General features: G+C 49.2%; 1 protein-coding gene across 2 annotated transcripts in view; it reads right to left on the reverse strand.

Moving 5' to 3' along the window:
* Emilin2 (elastin microfibril interfacer 2) overlaps positions 1-18,892 on the reverse strand; it is a 48,359-nt gene that overhangs the window by 16,521 nt on the left and 12,946 nt on the right. For both annotated transcript variants that reach the window (XM_055610099.1, XM_055610098.1), the window contains exons 3-4: positions 7,633-7,808; positions 884-2,776 (exon numbers count right to left, since the gene is read on the reverse strand). In XM_055610099.1, the coding sequence (XP_055466074.1) occupies positions 884-2,776; positions 7,633-7,808 (2,069 nt within the window). The remainder of the gene's footprint in view (positions 1-883; positions 2,777-7,632; positions 7,809-18,892) is intronic.

The following is an 18,892-nucleotide window of genomic DNA, read 5'->3' on the forward strand; positions in this document are numbered from 1 at the left end:
GCTGCAGTGAGCACTGCTCTTAGCATTATGGCTGGGATTCCTAGGTCACCTGCCCCCAAACTGCTTTTGTCTGGCGTCCTGTGTGTATCTACATCACCCCAGGTGCGCCATGGCCGAAATGGATGTTAGGAAATGGAAGTGATGGTGACAAAGATGATAACAACGCAGTCAAAGTGTGATGCCGGGAGAGACGTCAATGGCTTTGCGTGGAGGGGATTCGCCCAGCACAGGCTAGTGCAACACACCCCGAGCCCCTGAGCCAAACCCTCACCCAGCCCCAGCCGTAGCCCAGATCAATTCTTTGCCATCTGTCTGCGCTAAATTAGGTTTCCCTTTTTCTATTTGCAGTGTGTTGCAAACTGACACTCTTATAAGGTTCAGGTCATGTGCTTGAATGCTGCCAGGAAGCTATATTATCTCAGAAGTTCATGGGGTGTGTGTGTGTGTGTGTTTATGTGTGTGTGTGTGTGCCTGCTATGTGCGTGGGCATGCAAGTGTATGTGAGTGTGAGTGAGTGTGTGTGAGTTCGTATGCATTTCTTTTCAGACAGCGTCTCGTGTAGCCTATGCTGGCCTTGAACTTCTGATCTTCCTGCCTTCTCCAAAGTTCTAAGATTATGAGCAGGAGCCACCACACCTCCCTTGACCTGGCTGGGAACTGAACTCAGGCCTCAGGCATGCCGTTGAGCAACTCTCCCAGCTCAGCTCCATCCCAGCCTGGCCAGGCTCCTCATTGTCGGCTTGTTGCTCCTGACCCCAGCCCTAACCCTGGCACTGACCTAGGACTCCTACTTGGGGCAGCACTGATACAGTTAATTCCCAAACTGCAGCTGGGCCCTGCACTGAGAATGTGTGTGACGGAATGGGGCCGTCCACCCGCTTACTTGCTGATGGCTGAAATTTGACCAGATCCTGCAAGTCCGTAGAAATCTGGAAAACGTGGCTGTAGAACTGCTGCACGGAGTTCTTGAGGCCAGAAATGTCTCTGGAGTGTGACCTGAGCGTCCCGTTCATCTGCCGGAGGCAGGTCCACAGGCTGCCCACGTGTCTGCTGAGCCCCTCCTTGATCTTCTGCAGACCCCCCGAGATGGCATCCAGCCTGCTGCACGTCTGCTCCAGCTGGGCCACCCTGCCCTCCACGGCAGACATCCCGCTCTGAACCCCGTGGGTACCCTCCTTGCACGTGTCCAGCTCAGCCAGCATCTGGTCCTGCAGCCTCTGCCAGCGCTCCTCCAGCTGGCCACAGCACGGAGCCACAGTCCCCGCTGTCCTCTCCTGCTCCCCGGTCTTAGTAAAGCCACTTGCTTCCGCACTGTCGCCGGCTCGGCTGTCGCTTAGCCCACTCTGCGAGCAGGCGCCCCGACACCCCGAATGATTCAGCTGAGAGTGCAGGGCACTCAAGTCCTCTCGGAGCTTCTGGATGCTGCGGTCCGTCTCTTGGAACTTCCTGTGCAGTGTGTCATTGAGGGAGTCCAAAAGGCTCAGGCTGACCTGTGTGAGGTCCTCTTCACTAGGCAGGGCGCCGTCCAGCCCGTGGGGCAGGCTCTGCATGCAGATGTCCTCGACCACTTGGACTTTGTCCTTCAGGCGGCTTAACTCCATCAGGACCTGCGCATTCCCAGCCCCTGGCTGCCCGGGCAAGGCTGGGCCCTCGGGTGGAAACTCCACGTCGGAGCTGTTGGCCACGTGCAGAACCATCCCCAGCCGGTCTTCCAGGGAATGGATCTTCTGGTCGAGAAGCTTCCTCAGGTCACCCACCTCACCGCTGATGGCGCCCCGGAGGGTCTCCTCGATGTAAAAGCAGTGCTCTTCTGCGTTCTTCTCCGTCACGTTGATCCTCGCATCCAGCTCGTTCCATCGCGCATCAAAGTCCGCGCCTGGCTCTGGAACGGAGAGGCGGTCAAACTCATTGTCCAGCCGTCCGTTCAGCATCCTGGTGGCCTCAGCAACCCTCTCGATTTTCTGGTCTAATGTCTTGAGCTGTTGGCCGAGGTCACCACCCTTTGGACTGTCACAGCAACTTGGCGGGGCCGAGGGGCCTGGCAGCTGGGCCCGCAGGGCAGCAATGTCCTTCTTCAGGCTCGCCTCTTTCTCCCCAATCAGCTCGAGCACCCCCAGGTAGCTGCTGCCGTAGTCGTCGCACTGCTGCTGGAGGCCCACAAGCTTATACTCACACGTGTTCTTCAGGTCGGCCAGCTTCCGGTCCATGCCCTCCATGAGCTCCTCTCGCAGGGCATCGATCTTGCTATCCACGTAGGCCTGGTACAGCTCGTTGGTTGTCATGGTGACGGTGGGGCCCTGGGCAGCCTCCTGCAGCTGCTTGAGCTGCCCTTCATAGCCCTTCACCTTCCCATCCAGCTCCTCCAGCTTGTCACTCTTGGTCTTCAGGGTGTCCTTGACTTCCTCCAATTCAGACTTGATATCCTTCATGCCGGATTCCTTGGTGCCAAGGCTTCTAGGAAGCTGGCTCAGCTCTGTGTCTTCCGCAAAGGTGCCATCGGGGGTTGGCAGCGGGTGCTGGTGGCCGAGCCAGGAGGCTGGCCCTTTGCTGCCATCGTCTTGAATGGTGTGTTTGAGGTTCTCCTTCAGTTCCTCCACGGAAGACTGGAGGTCTAGTACCATCCTGGTGAGTCGGACAACCTTCTCCTCCAGCACCTGGACTTTGGTTTGCTGATGTTCCGGAGGACCTTGCTTTGGATCTGCTGCTTTTCCTGGGTGTGCTGCGTCCGTTGGTGACAAGGTTGCCTTAGGCTGTGAGACCCGGCTTGGGTCAGTATCTGAAACAGAGAAAGGGTTGGACATGAGCAAGCAGTCTCTACAAGGTGCCTGCAGAAGATGCCGAAGCCTTCCATGGCGGCCCCAGTGTCTAGCTGCAAGAAGTTCTGTGGGAGAGAAGGGGTTGGGGCTCTACTATTTACTACTTGCGCTGTAAGCTTCACTGCTCTCCCCTATAAAGAAGATGAGCAGCCGAGCCAGGGCTGAGTGTGCACACCAAGCAAGGTGTCAGCGATGTCTTTCACACTGACGTCATTATAGCCTACTGTCTACTGTGTCGTATGAACACATCATTCCCACTGAACTGTAGGTGCCCCATAAGCTGACTGCTGGGAATAAAATGCCACAAAGCACTTCGGAGAGATCAAACGTCTCAGCGGTGACATCCCAGATTAGAGGTTGTCCTCAAATACCCCCAGAAATGTTCTTTCACTTTTCTTAGCATCCTTACTATGCTAAAAGTCTTGCTGGGCCTTGTTATGGAGATGGCAGATACGACATGCAAACGAGATGTCTACCTAGCATGCATGAAGTCCCAGGTTCAAGAAAAAGGGGAGCAGTGACAGGAAAGAAAAGAAAAAGAGATGGAAGCATATAAACATTTGGTTTCTAACAATCTTATTTTGAGAAAAAGAACGTAGGGGAACAATCCAAAAGACAGAGAGATAATAAACACAGTAATGAATCATGAAATGGAATTACATCAGTAGAGAGAAAGCAGTAAATTAAACAAGAAAGAAAAGAAAGCAGCTACAGTAACCTAAGGCAACTGAATAAAGAGTAGGAGACAAAAACTCCCCACCCTGGGTGGCCATGGAGTAGAGGGACTTTGGACGAGGCTCATACCAGCAAGCCTGACAACCAGAGGGAGAGGCAACGGAAAGGAGAAAGCCAAATGACATGGTCGCGATCACATAGGCTGCACATGTGGCTGGCAATGAAAGAGCCTGGAATCCAGCACGCTGTAGGTGTGCCAGTTTCATGTTTCCTGTCTCTTCTCTCGACTCTCACACAGACTGTCACAGCAAGCAGCCTTTATTCATAAAGTGCGCTTAGCAGGAAAACAAGACTCAAAACCAAATATCTGAACTCCTAAGCAAGTACTTTCCCGTAGAGAACTATAAAGAACATACCGGAATTTTTATTCCATATTAAGATGCTAGAAATAATGCCGGACAGTGGTGACACATGCCTTTGATCCCAGCACTTGGGAGGCAGAGGCAAGTGGATCTCTGAGTTTGAGGCCAGCCAGGTCTACAAAGCAAGTTCCAGGACAGCCATGGCTACACAGAGAAATCCTGTCTCAAAAAAAAAAAAAAAAAAAAAAAGAACAAGCAAAAGAGAATCGCAGATAATGAAAATGTTATTTTGAGCCAGGCAAGGGGAGCAGCTGAGTATGTTGGTGCACATTTTAATCCCAGCACTCAGGAGGCAGAAGCAGGTGGATCTCTGTGAGCATAAAGCCAGCCTGGTCTATATAGGGAGCTCCAGGACAGCCAAGGGGTACATAGTGAAACCTGGTCTCAAATCCTCCCCCCACCAAAAAAAATAATTATAATAATGAAAAATTATCTATAATTTGAGTAACCAAAATCAAATCGTACTTGCTACGCTCTCTGAAGCCAGTAAATGAAAGATACTACAGAGAGAAAGCAAGCATTTGTTCTCAAGACAGGGTCTCACTGTGTAAACCACACTGATCCCAAACTTCCAACCCTCCTGCTGTAGCCTTCCAAGTTCTGCCATTATATGTGTGCTTCGCCGTCTAATGAATGGCTAGAAAATAAGCATTTTTCTTCCCTTTCTTGAAAGACACCATTAATGTGGCAATAAAAGAGAAGGGACAAAGATCACCCCAAAGCATAGAAAAGTTACAATCGGGTGTTTTTGGACTAGGTACCAGCAGTATCGAAAAGTTAGGAAAATTGAGCCATGTCTTAAAAATTCTGAAGAAAAGTTATGTGCTCACACCCCTGCGTGTGTATGCACGCGCACACGCACGCGCACGCACACGCGTGCACACACTACATACATGCAAAACAAGTTCACCTACTACATAATCTTTTCATAAAAGAACTGTAAGGGGCTGGGAGCACAGATCAGTGGTAGACTGCTTGCTTGCCTTTCAAGCACAAAGCCCTGGGTTTTAGTTCCACGAACCAGGCTTGGTGGCTCCCACCTGCGAACACTTGGAGATAGACACAGGGGGAGCAGAGGTTCAAGGTTATTCTTAGCTACACAGCAAGTCTGAGGCTAGCCTGGCCTATATGAGACCTTATCTCAAAAGAAGAAAGAAAGAAACGAGAAAGCGGCAATGGGAAGCTGTCTTCAAGCCAGATGAAGGGATGAACTGAGGAGACAGATTCCAACCAAGAGAGAAGGGTTAAGACCCCAGGGTGACGGCTGGAGGATGACTAGTTACAGATGTGGGAGGGATGTGGGAGAAGATTCCTAGAAGAGTCTCTTCAAGCAAATGCTGCTGCTGTGCCTGGACATGAGGAGGGACAGACATAACAGAGACAAGTTTGGGTTGAAATAGAAATAAAAGCATTGAAGACCAAACAAAGGAAAAACACAGTTTCCAACTCTAAGGAATTCATAATGCACTCCAGGGCTCACCTACAAAATTCTGCATAGTTACTGCACTGTATCCAGCAAATATCCATGATGGATAAAGACTGTGTAACTGGAAAGCACTTCGGAGGAGTGGACAAAGGGAGTTAGAGCTTCATCTTCCATAATGAGAAGACGACAGACAAGGGGGCAATTCCTAGACTCAGCTACTAGTCAAAGTTGCTGGAGACATGGCTCAAGAGTACAGCATCTGCCTGCCATGAACAAGGCCCTAGGTTCAATTCCCAGCGCACGAAGAAAAGCAAATAGTGTTGACAGTAAATTAGTTCTGAAGCAGAAAGTGAATCGGTGTCCTTCCATTAGTCCTCATAAAACATTGATTTGTGAAGTTACACATATGTTTAAACTTTGATAAAGTAAAACTTGAACCGAAAAAAAGTTCTTGGGACTCAACAGGCCCCTGCTTCACATCTCCCACAGCATTTCTTTCACAATGCTTGCAATGACTGCTCAGTGCTTATTTTGCAGGAGTCAGAAACTGTGTTGGGTTTATCCCAAATAGCTAGTATCCAGCTTGTGAGAAAAAGGTCAATAAACATTCGTAGGGCAGGCAGGTTTGAGACAGGGTCCTTGAACTCACAGTCTGTGCCTCTGCCTCCTGCATGCGAGATTACAGATATAAAACACCACAGCAGTCTTCGCTTTGAAATTCACCTACAGCAGTACTGGTATTCAGATATGGAGGCAGGGCTAGAGACATGGCTTAGAGGTTAAGAATGGTTGCTGCTCTTCCAGAGAGGACCCAAGTTCGGTTCCCAGCTCCTACACAAGGCATCTCACAATAGCTTACAACCGACAGACCAAATACCCTCGTCTGGATCTATAGGGACCTGCAAACATGTCTCTCTCTCTCTTTCTCTCTCTCTCTCTCTCTCTCTCTCTCACACACACACACACACACACACACACACAAACACACACACATTAAAAAGAAAAAGAGGGGCTGGAGAGATGGCTCAGTGATTAAGAGCACTGTCTGCTCTTCCAGAGGTCATCAGTTCAATTCCTAGCGACCATATGGTGGCTCACAACCCTCTATAAAGTGAACTGATTCCCTCTTCTGGCTAATGTAAATGCAGATAGAACACTCATATACATAAAATAAATAAATCTTTAAAAAAAGAAAAAGAAAAAGAAAGTCTAGCCACTTGAGACAAGGTAGATAAACCTAGAGGGCATTATTTGATGTAGTATAGTCCTGACACTCTCACTCTGACTTTACTTATACTTGAAATCTAAAGAGTCAAACTCATATGCACAAGGAATGATGGGTACTGGGGACTGGTTGGAGTTGGGGGAAGTGGGGAGACGCTGGCCAAAGGCACCTCCCTTTGGCTATTAGTGTGAATATGTTCAGGGATTAAAGCCCAGTGTGGGTGGTGATGAGTGTACTAATTAACTTAATGGAGGTCACCACCCACATTTATATGCCATAGCAAATCATTGCCGTATTTATCCTAAAGACATTCAATGCCTGAAAGTTTTACTATTTTAAAGTAAAAAAAAAAAAAAAAAAAAAAAAAAATTCCTGTGATTTACAAACACTCACTAATTTATATGCATTACTTTGGTGATAAAATTTATTTAAACATCTACTTTACAAAAATATTCTGACACATTACTAGTTTCAAAACTTAAAGCGTCTTATGGGAAAATTAAAAAAAACAATACTTTAACATTTAATTTTACAGAACAAGTTGGTCTGCATTTCTTTGAAATTAAAAAGAGGGGAAATAAAGCTGCTACAAGGGTAAAATAGTAAGAAGAGAAGTTACCCACAGAAGTTCACCCTCGTTATGCTTAAGAGCAAAAAGGTTGCTGACACATGAGAATTCTGACTTCAAGCTTTGCAAACAGCTCATCCGAACAGAGAGGGAACAAGTCTACTTATGTGCATCTTATTGAGTCACTGGTTTATTCATTTGTTAGACAAGGTCTCAGTGGGTTGCCCCAGTGAGCCTCAGATTCCCAGCGATCCTCCTGCCTCTGCCTCTGCCTCTCAGACGCACACCGCCACTCCTGGCTAAGCTTCATATTTTTAAAAGATAATCCTAACTCCCTCAAATTCGGTTATATGAATAAAGAAAATGTTTGACAAGCAGCCCTGAGCCCCTTCAAATAACATTTCCACCACATGGGTGTTCGCCTGTCTGTCCTAGACCCTGCCATTTGTATCAACACCAGGAACTTGGCCATGCCCAGTAGGGCACTGATGACACTTTACCTGTGGCTTTCTTCAGGTTGTTTCTTGGCCGAGCAGGTGGGAGCCGCGGGGTCTTCATGGGGTCTCTAGGACCTTCTTGGCAGTCGGCTCCTCTGTAGCCAGGGCAGCACCTCCATTCCAACTGGGTCACTGTCTTATACCTGGTGACAAATCTGGGTCTGAAGTTTACCCGGTACCTGGAGTCAGAGAAAACAGCGTCTCACTTCAGTGACCACCATTCAGAGCTTCTCCAGCCCTCCCTCGCGACCTCACTATGATGGGAAGTGTCCTGCACAGGCTCTACTTTAAATACTTTGTCCCTCAAATGGTGGCACTACTTTGAGGTTCTAAAGGCTGTGGGTGGGGCCTAGCTGGAGGAGGCGGGCTCTCGGAAGAACACCATCCCTGCCCATTTCTCTCCCTGGCCAGCACAGGCACAGCCAGCCTCTATCATAAGCTCTCCTGCTAATATGTTCCAGAGCATGGATCCACCAACCATGGACAGCACCTCCGAAACTGGGAGTCACAATAAATCTTTCCACCTCTAAGTCATTTCCATCAAGAACTCAATTCAGTCACTTGCAGCCCTTCCTGCTCTTTATTGTTTTATTTTGGTTTGGTGGGTAGTTGTTTGTTTGTTTTTTGGACAGGGCTATATGGCCAAAACTGTCTCCCAACTTGCCTTTCCTCCTGCCTCAGCCTCCTGAGCACTGAGATTGTGTGTGTGCCATCAGACCTGTGTTCCCATATCTTAGACCCAAGGGGCAATCCATCCCTGCAACATCCATTCAATACGACACTTCCGGATTTCAAAACGAGTTTTCACTTCCATAGCAATTTCCGTTCTGCAGTTCACAGCTCTTTGGCGATAACTTTTCCAGTACAGCTCAGGGCTCTTTTGCTTTGTTTTCAGGAACCACCCTGGAGCCCTGCCCCCATAAGCTCTCATAGTCTCCCCTGCACCCTCTTCCCTGTGGGGATTTGGCACTCACACTTCTTTATAAAGGTGTGTTGGCCTTTCCAAGGACAGAGATTTGGAAGCTGCTATGGTTTAGATGAATGTCCCCAGAGCCCATGTGCCAAGGACTTGATCAGCAGCCTGAGGCAGAACCTTGAGGAGGTGGGACGTACTGGGAGCAGGTTTGGTTACTTGGGTGTGCCCTTGAAGGAGATGTTAAAACCTTGGCCCTGCCCACTCCTCTTTCTCATGCCCCATCATCATCTGCCGCTGCCTCACCTCAGGCCTCAAAGCAACAGGGCCAGCCAAGTATGGACACCTTGAGTCAAAGCAAACCTTTCCTCCTTGAAAGCTGATCCATTATCAGGGGCTCTGAAGCCCTGTTTGCAGCTCATACATCAGGAGCTGTAGTGGAGCTCAGTGGTAGAGACCTTACCAAGCATGAGATTTGATTTACAATAAATGAATAAATAAATAAACAAACAAACAAACAAAGTGTGTGTTCCTCACAATAGACTGTCTAGGGAGCTGGAAAATGCTCTGGACCCACGGCTGGACTGGGGACACTGACAAGCCAGCTGCTCAGGCACACACGAGGAGGCCCGGAGACAGGGGTTCAGCCAGATCTGTGCTCAGAGCACAAACAAAAGCCCAACCACACAGGACAGCCCTCCTACACTCTACCCAACTCCCAGTGCCTGGCCTGGAGCCACCTTCTGCTCCTCTTCACTTTCTCATTTTCCACACTAGCGGGAGCAGCTGGGCTTCTCTATGAGCCAATTTCCAGAGAAATTGTATCGCTTCCTCGGGGTTGCTGTGTGCTGCTTTCGGGGGCTCAGAATGAACACTGTGGTGGCTCGGGATTGCGGGGCTCAGTCAGCCAATCAACTCCAGGTTAAGTTCCCACTCTGGAGCTGGGCACTCCCAGTAAAGTCATAAATCACTGCAGGAAACGCTCTTATGTCTTCCCCGACGGTCAGAGGCACAGCACTGACCCCTCCAAGGAGGTTCCCACTGCAGAATTCCTGAAAGTCTCCTGCTCAGTGGCCCTCTTTCGGAGGGCAGCAGCTCTCAACTCTGGCATCAGAACCACCCAAGGAATGCTGGCAAATGCCTGTACCCCTCCCCCCAACACGCTCCTTAGATGGGCCTGAGGTGGGTCTCAGGCCCCTCCGCATTTCAAGATGCTCCCAGAGAAGACTGAAGGGGAAGCCAGGAAGCAGCAGGGAAGGCCTGGGTGACCATGAGAGCTGGAGGAGCAAAGCCTCCCGCAGGCTCTTCACAGTGCCATCGGGCCAGTGAGCCAGCTCAGTGAGCCAGCTGCTGGCTCAGCAGATAAAAGGGCTCACCACCGAGTCCAACCTGACTTTGAAGAAGCAGCAACTCTTCTGACATACACATGTACACTCACACACCACACACACACACACACACACACACACACACATGAATACACACGCACATACACTTACACATGTGTGGGGCTTTGCTGCATTAGGTTGCAATCTCTGGGCAGCCATTTATTTGCACTCGGCCTATGGTGGTGGCCTCCTTTTTCTCAGCAAGGCCCCAAAATTCCCACCCCTCCCCCCAGTCTGGGTGACCCTAGGTCAGGGAAGGCAGATGATAGTCAGACCCTCTCCTGGAGCCGCGTCACCCTGCTAAGGATCTCAGTCTCTGTCAGTGACCTTCAGCTGCAACTGGAGGTCCCCCCCACCCCCCGGGATGATTAGGGACTGTTATTTTCCTTCTTGTGACAGGTAGGACCCTGCTGCTGCATGGGAAATGAGGCACCCGCAAACCAAGTATCCCTGACCCCTGGCTCCAGGAATCCAATGCAGTCACCCTCAAAATCCCTCCCAAAGGTTTGCAAATCCCTGCTTTCAAGTAAACCTGCTGGGGTGGGTGCACGCTGCTGACTGGCAGGAATACCATCAGCCTTCCGCCTTGGGGGGGGGGTGGAATAGGGTGGGGGAGCTTCCTCATTCATCCTCCCACCCCTCCCCCCACCCCCACCCCCACCAGTCTCATCTCACCAGCCTGCCCTCTTGCCCAGCCACAGCAGCTTGACCAAGAGCTGTAGCCCTTCGGTATCGCCATCGGCTTGGGAACGCCTGAGCTTCCGCTGCCACCGGCCATCTCATGCTAAAAAGGCTAATCTGGAACACTCCGTCCGTGGAAAACTTCTCCTCACCCCAGCCTAGCGCACTCGGGCCTCGCCCTAAGCGCTCCAGTGGCCCCCGAGAGAAGCAGAACCCCTGTTCTCTATCTGGAAGCCCAGGCCCGGCCGAAATCCAAGACCCTGCAGAATGAAGAGGACATACATAAACACATATAGTTTACTATAGTCACACATAGGCTAATACACACATACACACACTGACAAATACTACAACCACTCAGACATACACACACACACACTTGCACTCACACAGTTACACATCCCACGCACACACACGTACACACAGATACAGTCACATTCACACATACACGTACTCACCACACACACATACACACTTTCATAGATACAAACTCACAAACATAGTCTCACACATACATCCACACACATACATATGTCACACACACTCACCACATACAGAGACACACAGACATACATGCATATGCAAAAACACATACACTCTCACCCATGTTCACACAGACACATATGTACACTCAGAAAGACACACACTTATACAAACTCATTAGTACACATTCACACAACACACACATAAATATAATTTTAAACATTAAAAAAAGAATCACAGCCGGACCTGGTGGCACCCGCCTGTAATCCCAGCACTTGGGAGCCAGAGGCAGGTGGATCTCTGTGAGTTCTAGGCCAGCGTGGTCTACAAAGCAAGTCCAGGCTAGCCAAGGCTACACGGAGGAAAAACAAAACAAAACAAAACAAAACACACCTTGGCCATACTAATTTGCCCTCTTGTCACAAGGAAGAAAACAGAGATGTGAGGGGTGAGATGACTCGCCCAAGTTCACCCTCAAGTGAATGGAGCAGAAACTTCTGTGTTCTTCTGTGTCACACACACCCTCCCAGCACGCTGTTACGGCCAGCCTCTGGCAGTTTCCCTCAGTTTGAAGCAGCATCCCACTAGGAGACAGTCCAGAAAGCCCTAAAACCTGGGGGAGGAAGCGTCCGACCTCCCCACGCAGCAGACTTGGGTCCAGGCCGCCACGGGCCGCGGGCTCCCTCCCTCCCACCCGCCGCCGTGGAATCCCTGCACGCAGAGGGACAATCGCGCGGCACATCTTGCATGGCGAAGCAGAGCGTCACGGTGGAGGAATGTGTAGCCTCAGAGAAACTCTGCTCCTCCGAGCATTAAATGGAATGTGAAAATGTGTTTGCGTGTGGCTCTGCCAGCAGATGACGACTCGCAGGAAACCTTCCATGAGGCTGAACCCAGCGGAGCAGCCTGCGTCCCCGAAGGGAAGCGCGTGGTTCTGCGCCATCACACCCATCCCTTAACCCTGACCCCGGAGCTGGAGGGCGAGGAAGGAGCCACTCTCCCAGCGTGCTCGGCACTGGAGGCTGGGCGTAGCTGCGGCCAGCTCACCACCGCGGGGCCAAGTCTCCCAGTTCCCACCCTGCTCTGACTGCACGAGCCACGCCCACCCTTTGCAGGGTCTGGCGCTGCCCCGAGGCTGACTCTCAAGGTGGCTGTGAGGATGACCGCAGCAACAGCTGGGAGAGATCAGGCCGCCAGAATTCCTTCCTTCGTGAAGCGACGGGCCCCTGAGGTGACCTGGGGACTTCCTGAGAGTCCGCGGGTCTGCGTGGGAGCCTCCAGGGGTAGAACACAGGAGCGGCCAAGCCCCACAACCCCCAGCTGACATGGGGTTCCCACTAGCACAATGCCAGTCTAAGGGGCTCCGGGCGGGGGGGGGGGGAGGGTGCTGGGAGGAGCCGCGACAGTTTCCAGGAGCCCTCATCACACAGGGCGCTGCAGAAAAAGAAAGGGGAAAATTCTACCGCAAACTTTTCACAATCGTTCAGGGGTGTGGCTTAGTGACGGGAGCGCTGGCGGGCCTGAAGCCGGCTCTTCCCAAAGCTCTCACACTTCAAAACTCCCCACGCAGATATGAAGCGCCGCAGGGTCCAGTTGCCCCAGACCCAGGCTCCCTTCCTCCTCCTCCAGGGAACCCACCCACCTCCTTGTACCTGGAGCCCCAGAGCACTGGGGAAGAAGAGCCCACATTCTGTGTCCCCGAGAGCCTGGGCTGCGCTTACAGTGGGAAGAGCTCCCCAGATGCTGACCGAGACCCTTAGCTGATGTCCCAAGGGTAGAGCAACCACACCAAGGAAACAGACAAGGGACGGTCAAGGCAGAGAGTACAAGGCTGCTGGGTCCCAGCCGGGGCCCCTCCACACCGGCACCCTGTGTGTTTGCAGGAGCCTGGTCTACAGCTGAGGCCCACATTCATTTCAATTAAAGAATCCGCACATGCTCGCCGCCATCACCCCAGCACACGATTCACACTGGGGTTCACGCTGGCTTCGTGCTCAGTGCTGTGCATTTGAGGGTTTGAGGGTGGCCTGTCACCACCGCTGCAGTGTCTTATAGGCAGTTTCACTACCCTAAAAGTCCCGGGACTACTTACAGTCTGGCTTCTGGCTTCTTTTGCAATTAGGACCATTTCTAGTTCCTCCTGGCTTTTGTGGCCTGACGGATTTACATAAGATAGGCAGGGTTTCTCCCGGTAGCCCTGGCATCCTGGAAATCACTCTGTAGACCAGACTGGCCTAGGACTCAGAGTACTTCTGCCTGCTGAGCGCTGGGACCCGTCGAGACCGATTATTTTTAAGGCTGAGTAATACTGCATTGTATTTAGACCTCGTTCAGTACACTTTTTAATCGTTGGTTGGATCAATGGTTGGTTAATCAAATGGAAGTGTTACATTTGTCAAAGTTTGTGTGATCTAATACCCTATTTTAAAAAGGAAACTGTTTCCTCTGGTCTAAGCAGCAGAGACTTCACCTCCTCAGAACTAAAGCGGACTTTGTGGTCCCCGTGTGGAAATGAATGACCCAGAGCTGTGCTGTTCGTGGTGCCAGACACAGAAGCTATTTAAATTTGCATCCCAGCACCCACATTTCAAGTACACAACAGCACAAAACGTTACCACAGAAAATTTCACCGGACAGAGCTTGAGGCAGAGAACAAATGAGATGGAGCAGGAAGCTGCAGAGGCTCATCTCGTAGACCTTGATTTCCGACCCCTTTTAAACCATCCTTTCTGGGCCCAGTAGACTTCGAGGAGACAGCTTGTCCAACATGCCATATAGAGCTCAAACAAAAATCTTCCCCAAGAGGACCACGGGCTCTGATAAGGGACCATCCCTACACGCCAAACAAACAGCCAGGCTCCTGGCCCTGAAGTTGGCATTTATCTACATTCTATTTATGACAACATGGCACAGATCCAAAACTCAGCACCCCTGTGGGGACGGGCTTCTAAAAAGCCACGCTTTCTAGAAATTCTTTCTCCTCCATTCACTGGCTGCCATAGCCCGGAGCCAACTTTTCTGCATTAATTTGGCATGTGCGGTCCTGATGGCTGGTGCAAACCTGGGAGGATGGAGAAAGGACCCACATAGAATGACTCATCCCAGAGCATCCCAGGAAATAAAAGTGTGTGCTGACGAGTCGCTTTTTCCCCTTTGACCTCAACTCAACTCAAACTCTCTGCGTAGCCCACCCAGCATGACTGTTAACCCCCCAGCTTCCCAGTGTGGGGAATCACATGGCCACACCACCACCCCTAATTGTGTGGGCTGCTGGAGAATTGAACTCGGGCATTTGTACATGCTAAGCAAACACCACCAACCGAGCCACACCCCAGGCAGCAGTTCTCTTCTTTCAAAATAAAGTTGCACTAAAACACACACGACATAAAATTTAGCATCCTAACATTCGCTCACATATTTATGTTTTTTATTAGCCCTGGGCACTCAAGCCCAGGGCATCTGTATCCAGCAAAAGCTTCACCTAAGAGCCCACCCGGCCCACCGTGACCACCATCATACGGTCGGGTCTGAGGACGCTATCCTCCCCCAAGCCCTGCGGCCCCTGAACACTAACTCCCTGGCCCTCCCTGTCATGTAGCCCTGGTCACCACTTGCTCTGTGAGATCAATGGCTCTCCCTGCCTCACCCAAATAGAGTCTTAAAGCGCTTGTCTTTTTGTCTGACTTTTCTCACACCCTCATGGTTCTTCCATGATGCAGGGTGTGTCAATTTCCTTCCCTTTTTACAAGCAATCCACTGTTACAGACTTGGTCTCCTTTAGAAACTGACAAGACAGTAGACTGATTTTCTAGAAACCATGATAGGTTTTTTTTAGTTTTGTGGGTTTTGTTTTTATTTTTTTTTTGTCTGAGTAAATAAATAAATGAGTGTTTTCTGTTTATTGACCCTCTGCCAAAAGCAAATGCAGTTAGGCAGCAAAGGCCATAAAGTTGGAAATGATTTCAACACTGAAATTTTGGAATTTCAAAGCCCTTCGCACTTGAATCTCATGTTCCACTAAAAGTCAAAATGGTTGTTTCATACCCTGGCCATCTTCAAAGATGGTCTACGTTACATTAGGAGGTGGACTCTGGTCTTGGGTTCCTTCCTATGGCTTTATTCCAAGTCAAGGTCCTCCTAACGGCTTAAAGAACAAACTCGAAGTCAAAATTTTCATCTTTTTCTGCCACATTACACATTTTTAATTGGATCACTACACAGTGAACTTAACATGGAAACAAAGAAACATGAAATATGAAGCTTGGCTCTTTAAGAAAATCCACCGAAAATTTAAAAAGCCAGAATTCTTAGTCCATGATATTTTAAAATATAAAATGTATATAATGAACTTAAATGTAAGGTTAATAAGCCTTGATTAAAGTCAGTTTACAAGAAAGTTTTGTGTGTGTGTTTAAAGTAACAGATCCTAGATCAAAGCAATGCATTCAGAATGAAAATGTCTTCCTGGAAAGGCCGTCTGGTTCCTGGTACAGGGATACAGTTGCTGGGGAAACCATAATTATAAGCTGATGGCTTTTCTATTTCCTTGAATTAATTTCCTTATACACTTAGGAACAAGTTAGGTTTCAAAGCCCAAAATCCTTTCCACCGTTCAGCATTTTGCCCTGATCATACAGAGTAATGAGTAGGTTTCCCCACAATTTATAATTATACTAGAAAACAATCTTCATTCCGAAAGAAAGGATTAAAGAAAACCACTGTGGCTCGGCACCGAGGCTGCCCGGCTCAGCGGTGGCAGATAGTGGAGCATAGGCCCTTAGATTTGCTCAAAGGTGAGAACCTGCCTTCTGAGCAGCTGCTGAAGATGCCTTTATCTGGTGCTGGCGGCAGGCGGGCTGTGTTCCAGCGAGGCCACACTCTTAGCTTTGAGAATACATCCCCAAATCAAGTCCCTGGGCGTTGGGAAAGAACAGGGATCCTGAGCCTCAGCCAGCTCACATGTTTTTAAATAAGAGTTCTCCATGGGAGGCCCAGCTCTGTTGTAGGCTGTCCGCCTAGTCTACACGGCTTTGCTCCTCATACCTCTACCCCGTTTCCTCATTTCTGGCAGTGTAGTCAGAGAATCCAGCTCCACATCACTCCCCAGTGAACTCACCCTTGAGTTCCCACAGTGTGGACCATGAGAACATCTGTTGGCCTGGGCCAGGAAGCATACCAGCTTCCTGTGGTCTGTGAGCCCAGCCTCTCGACTCAGAGCAGCTGAAGAAATATTTAATTTTTAGTTGTGTGTGTGTGTTAATTCATATACACTACAATGTATACATGTAGGTCAGAGGACAGCTTGCACAAGCCAGTTCTCTTTTGCCACCACATAGGGTCTGGGCACCAAACTCTCTTTGCCAATCTTGCTGGCAAGTACCTTTACCATTGAGTCATCTTGTGGGCCTAAGAACTCTTACTTTGATGATTCCCTTTCTTTTTAAATTGCCTGGATTTTCCTATTTAAAAAAATCATCCGTAATTACAAAATTCTCTTTCATTCAACTCAGATGCTCATGACTTTGCAAGCTCGGTCCCTCCAATTTCATTGTCCTCTTCCATAGCGCACTCCTGTCCGTGTTCTCAGAGCTCCTTCGTGGTGGGGGAGACTATACAAGAATTGGCTGCACCACCCCACAACTAATCAATTCCAGGCCTGGAAGGGAAGTCTGCGGACTGTGGCGGGCCTTCAGCCACACCCACGACGTGGTGGCAATCACTCAGAAACACAGAAGACCTAGACTCTGAGGACAGAAGAGATTCTTTTGTTGTGCCAACTTACTCTCACTTTAAAATCATCATCTTGTGTTTGTTTTCCAAGTTATGACCACACTGGGAAGCAGGATGAAAACAAGAGTACTAAGAAGTTTGCCATTTCTTATAGGCTAGGAGTCCATCAAGAAAACAGTGAGGAATTGATTGGCCTGCTCTTTGATCATCTCCCCCTGAGGGGGTAGCACCCTTACCAGGCCACAGAAGATGACAATGCAGCCACTCCTGAAGAGATCTGATAGACTAAGATCAGAAGGAAGGAGAGGGGGACCTCCCCTATCAGTGTACTTGGGGAGGGGCATGCATGAAGAAGATGGAGGAAAGGTGGGATTAGGAGGGGAGGAGGGAGAGGTTTATAGGGGGATAAAAAGTGGATAAAGTGTAATTAATAAAAAAGTTAAAAAAACATTATATATATATATATATATATATAACATGGAAGAATGCTGTCATGGCCCTGACCTCTACACCAGGTTCTAAATGTATAGCAAGTATTAAGGGTGGAGGGCACTGCTTAGGAAGATAAAAAGAATTTGGAGGCTGGGGAGACAGCTGACTCAGTAAAAGGACTAGATATGCAAACATGACAGACCTAAGCCCAGATCTCCAGTACCCATACCAAAACCAAAGCAAAAATACGATAAACCAACCAACCACCACAACAAAATCCTGGTGTGGTAGCTCAAACCTTTAATCCTAGTGCTAGGAGACCAGAGACATGGGGAGTTTGGGGGCTTGCTGGGCAGCCTATTCAATCAGGTTCAATGAAAGGTAGAAAGAAATTGAAAAGTAATTCCCAATATCTACCTTTGGCATGTATGTATTCCCATGATCATGTGCATAAAAATAGTTCCCTCTTAGTGGGAGGGAAGACCCATGGAAAAATAGGAAATAAAGAACACTTTCCCCAAGGTTTACTGAAGGTGGCACTGAAGTCCAAGGACACCTATGTGTTGTACATTATTCATGATACAACCTTCAGAGCCCTCACTTCTGTGTGTGGGACAAGATTTTTATCAGAGTTTGAAGGCATAGGCATCCACTTCTAAGCCAACCCAGGGTGGTTCTGAGACCCACCTCAGAACCCAGGAGGCTCAGTGAGCCATGGAGCTGTTCAAATTAACACTGTATCTGAGAATTGAAAGCCAGCTCAGTTCAAGAGAAGGAAGATGGACATTCTGCCTTCCATCCATCCATGGGGTACCCAGGCCTCCTCAGTGTCTTTCCTTGAGCCTCCAGAACCCAATATGCAAACATTTTACCTATCTGGAGACCATATGCACAAGGAAAAAAACACCTAAAATGTCAGACGTTGTACCTCTTTCCAGCTTCACCAGCCAGCTACCTCAGAGCAACCAGGATGTTTCTCTGCTCAGTTTATGTTTCCCTTCTTCTGTCTCTCAGATATGAAAACAATTAGATAACAGGGGAGAGAGCTTCATACAAATGAAATCTCTATACAGGGGACTTGGTGTATATATGAACAAGCTTGCTACGAAATTAAAAATACAGGTTCCTTCCATAATAATGGATTCAGTTGGCTGCATGGTGGGGTTGCCCAGCTACCAAGTGATCAACAGGAAGGGCACAGTGTCTTGCAGCTAAAAGCCATGTTGGCGATTTGTGTATGGCAATACACACCTATGATCCTAGCAAGTGGGAGACGGGGATCAAGCATTCTATGTCAGCCTGGACTTCATAGCGAGACACTGTCCAACACACACAAATAAGAATTTAGAAGCCATCATGCTGTAACCGTCACTCTGTGGAGAATCTGCTCCCCTCCCCTTGTATCACATGACCCTTCCTCTCAGAACCCTGAACAAAGCACCAGCCATTGTGTCAGTAAACGTCCCCCGCCACCAACATTTTAATTGATTTATTTTCTGAGGAGAGTAGGGAGTGGAGCTGGGTCTCACTGAGTGTTACTGGCTGGCCTAGAACTCATTCTGCAGATGAAAATAGCCTGAAATATGTGGTGAGCACTGCCTCTGCTTCCCAAGCGTCAGGGTCATGGTCTTGTACC

The sequence above is a fragment of the Psammomys obesus genome, unplaced genomic scaffold (genome assembly GCF_907164565.1).
Source record: "Psammomys obesus unplaced genomic scaffold, mPsaObe1.curated_primary_1811, whole genome shotgun sequence".
Lineage (NCBI taxonomy): Eukaryota > Metazoa > Chordata > Mammalia > Rodentia > Muridae > Psammomys > Psammomys obesus.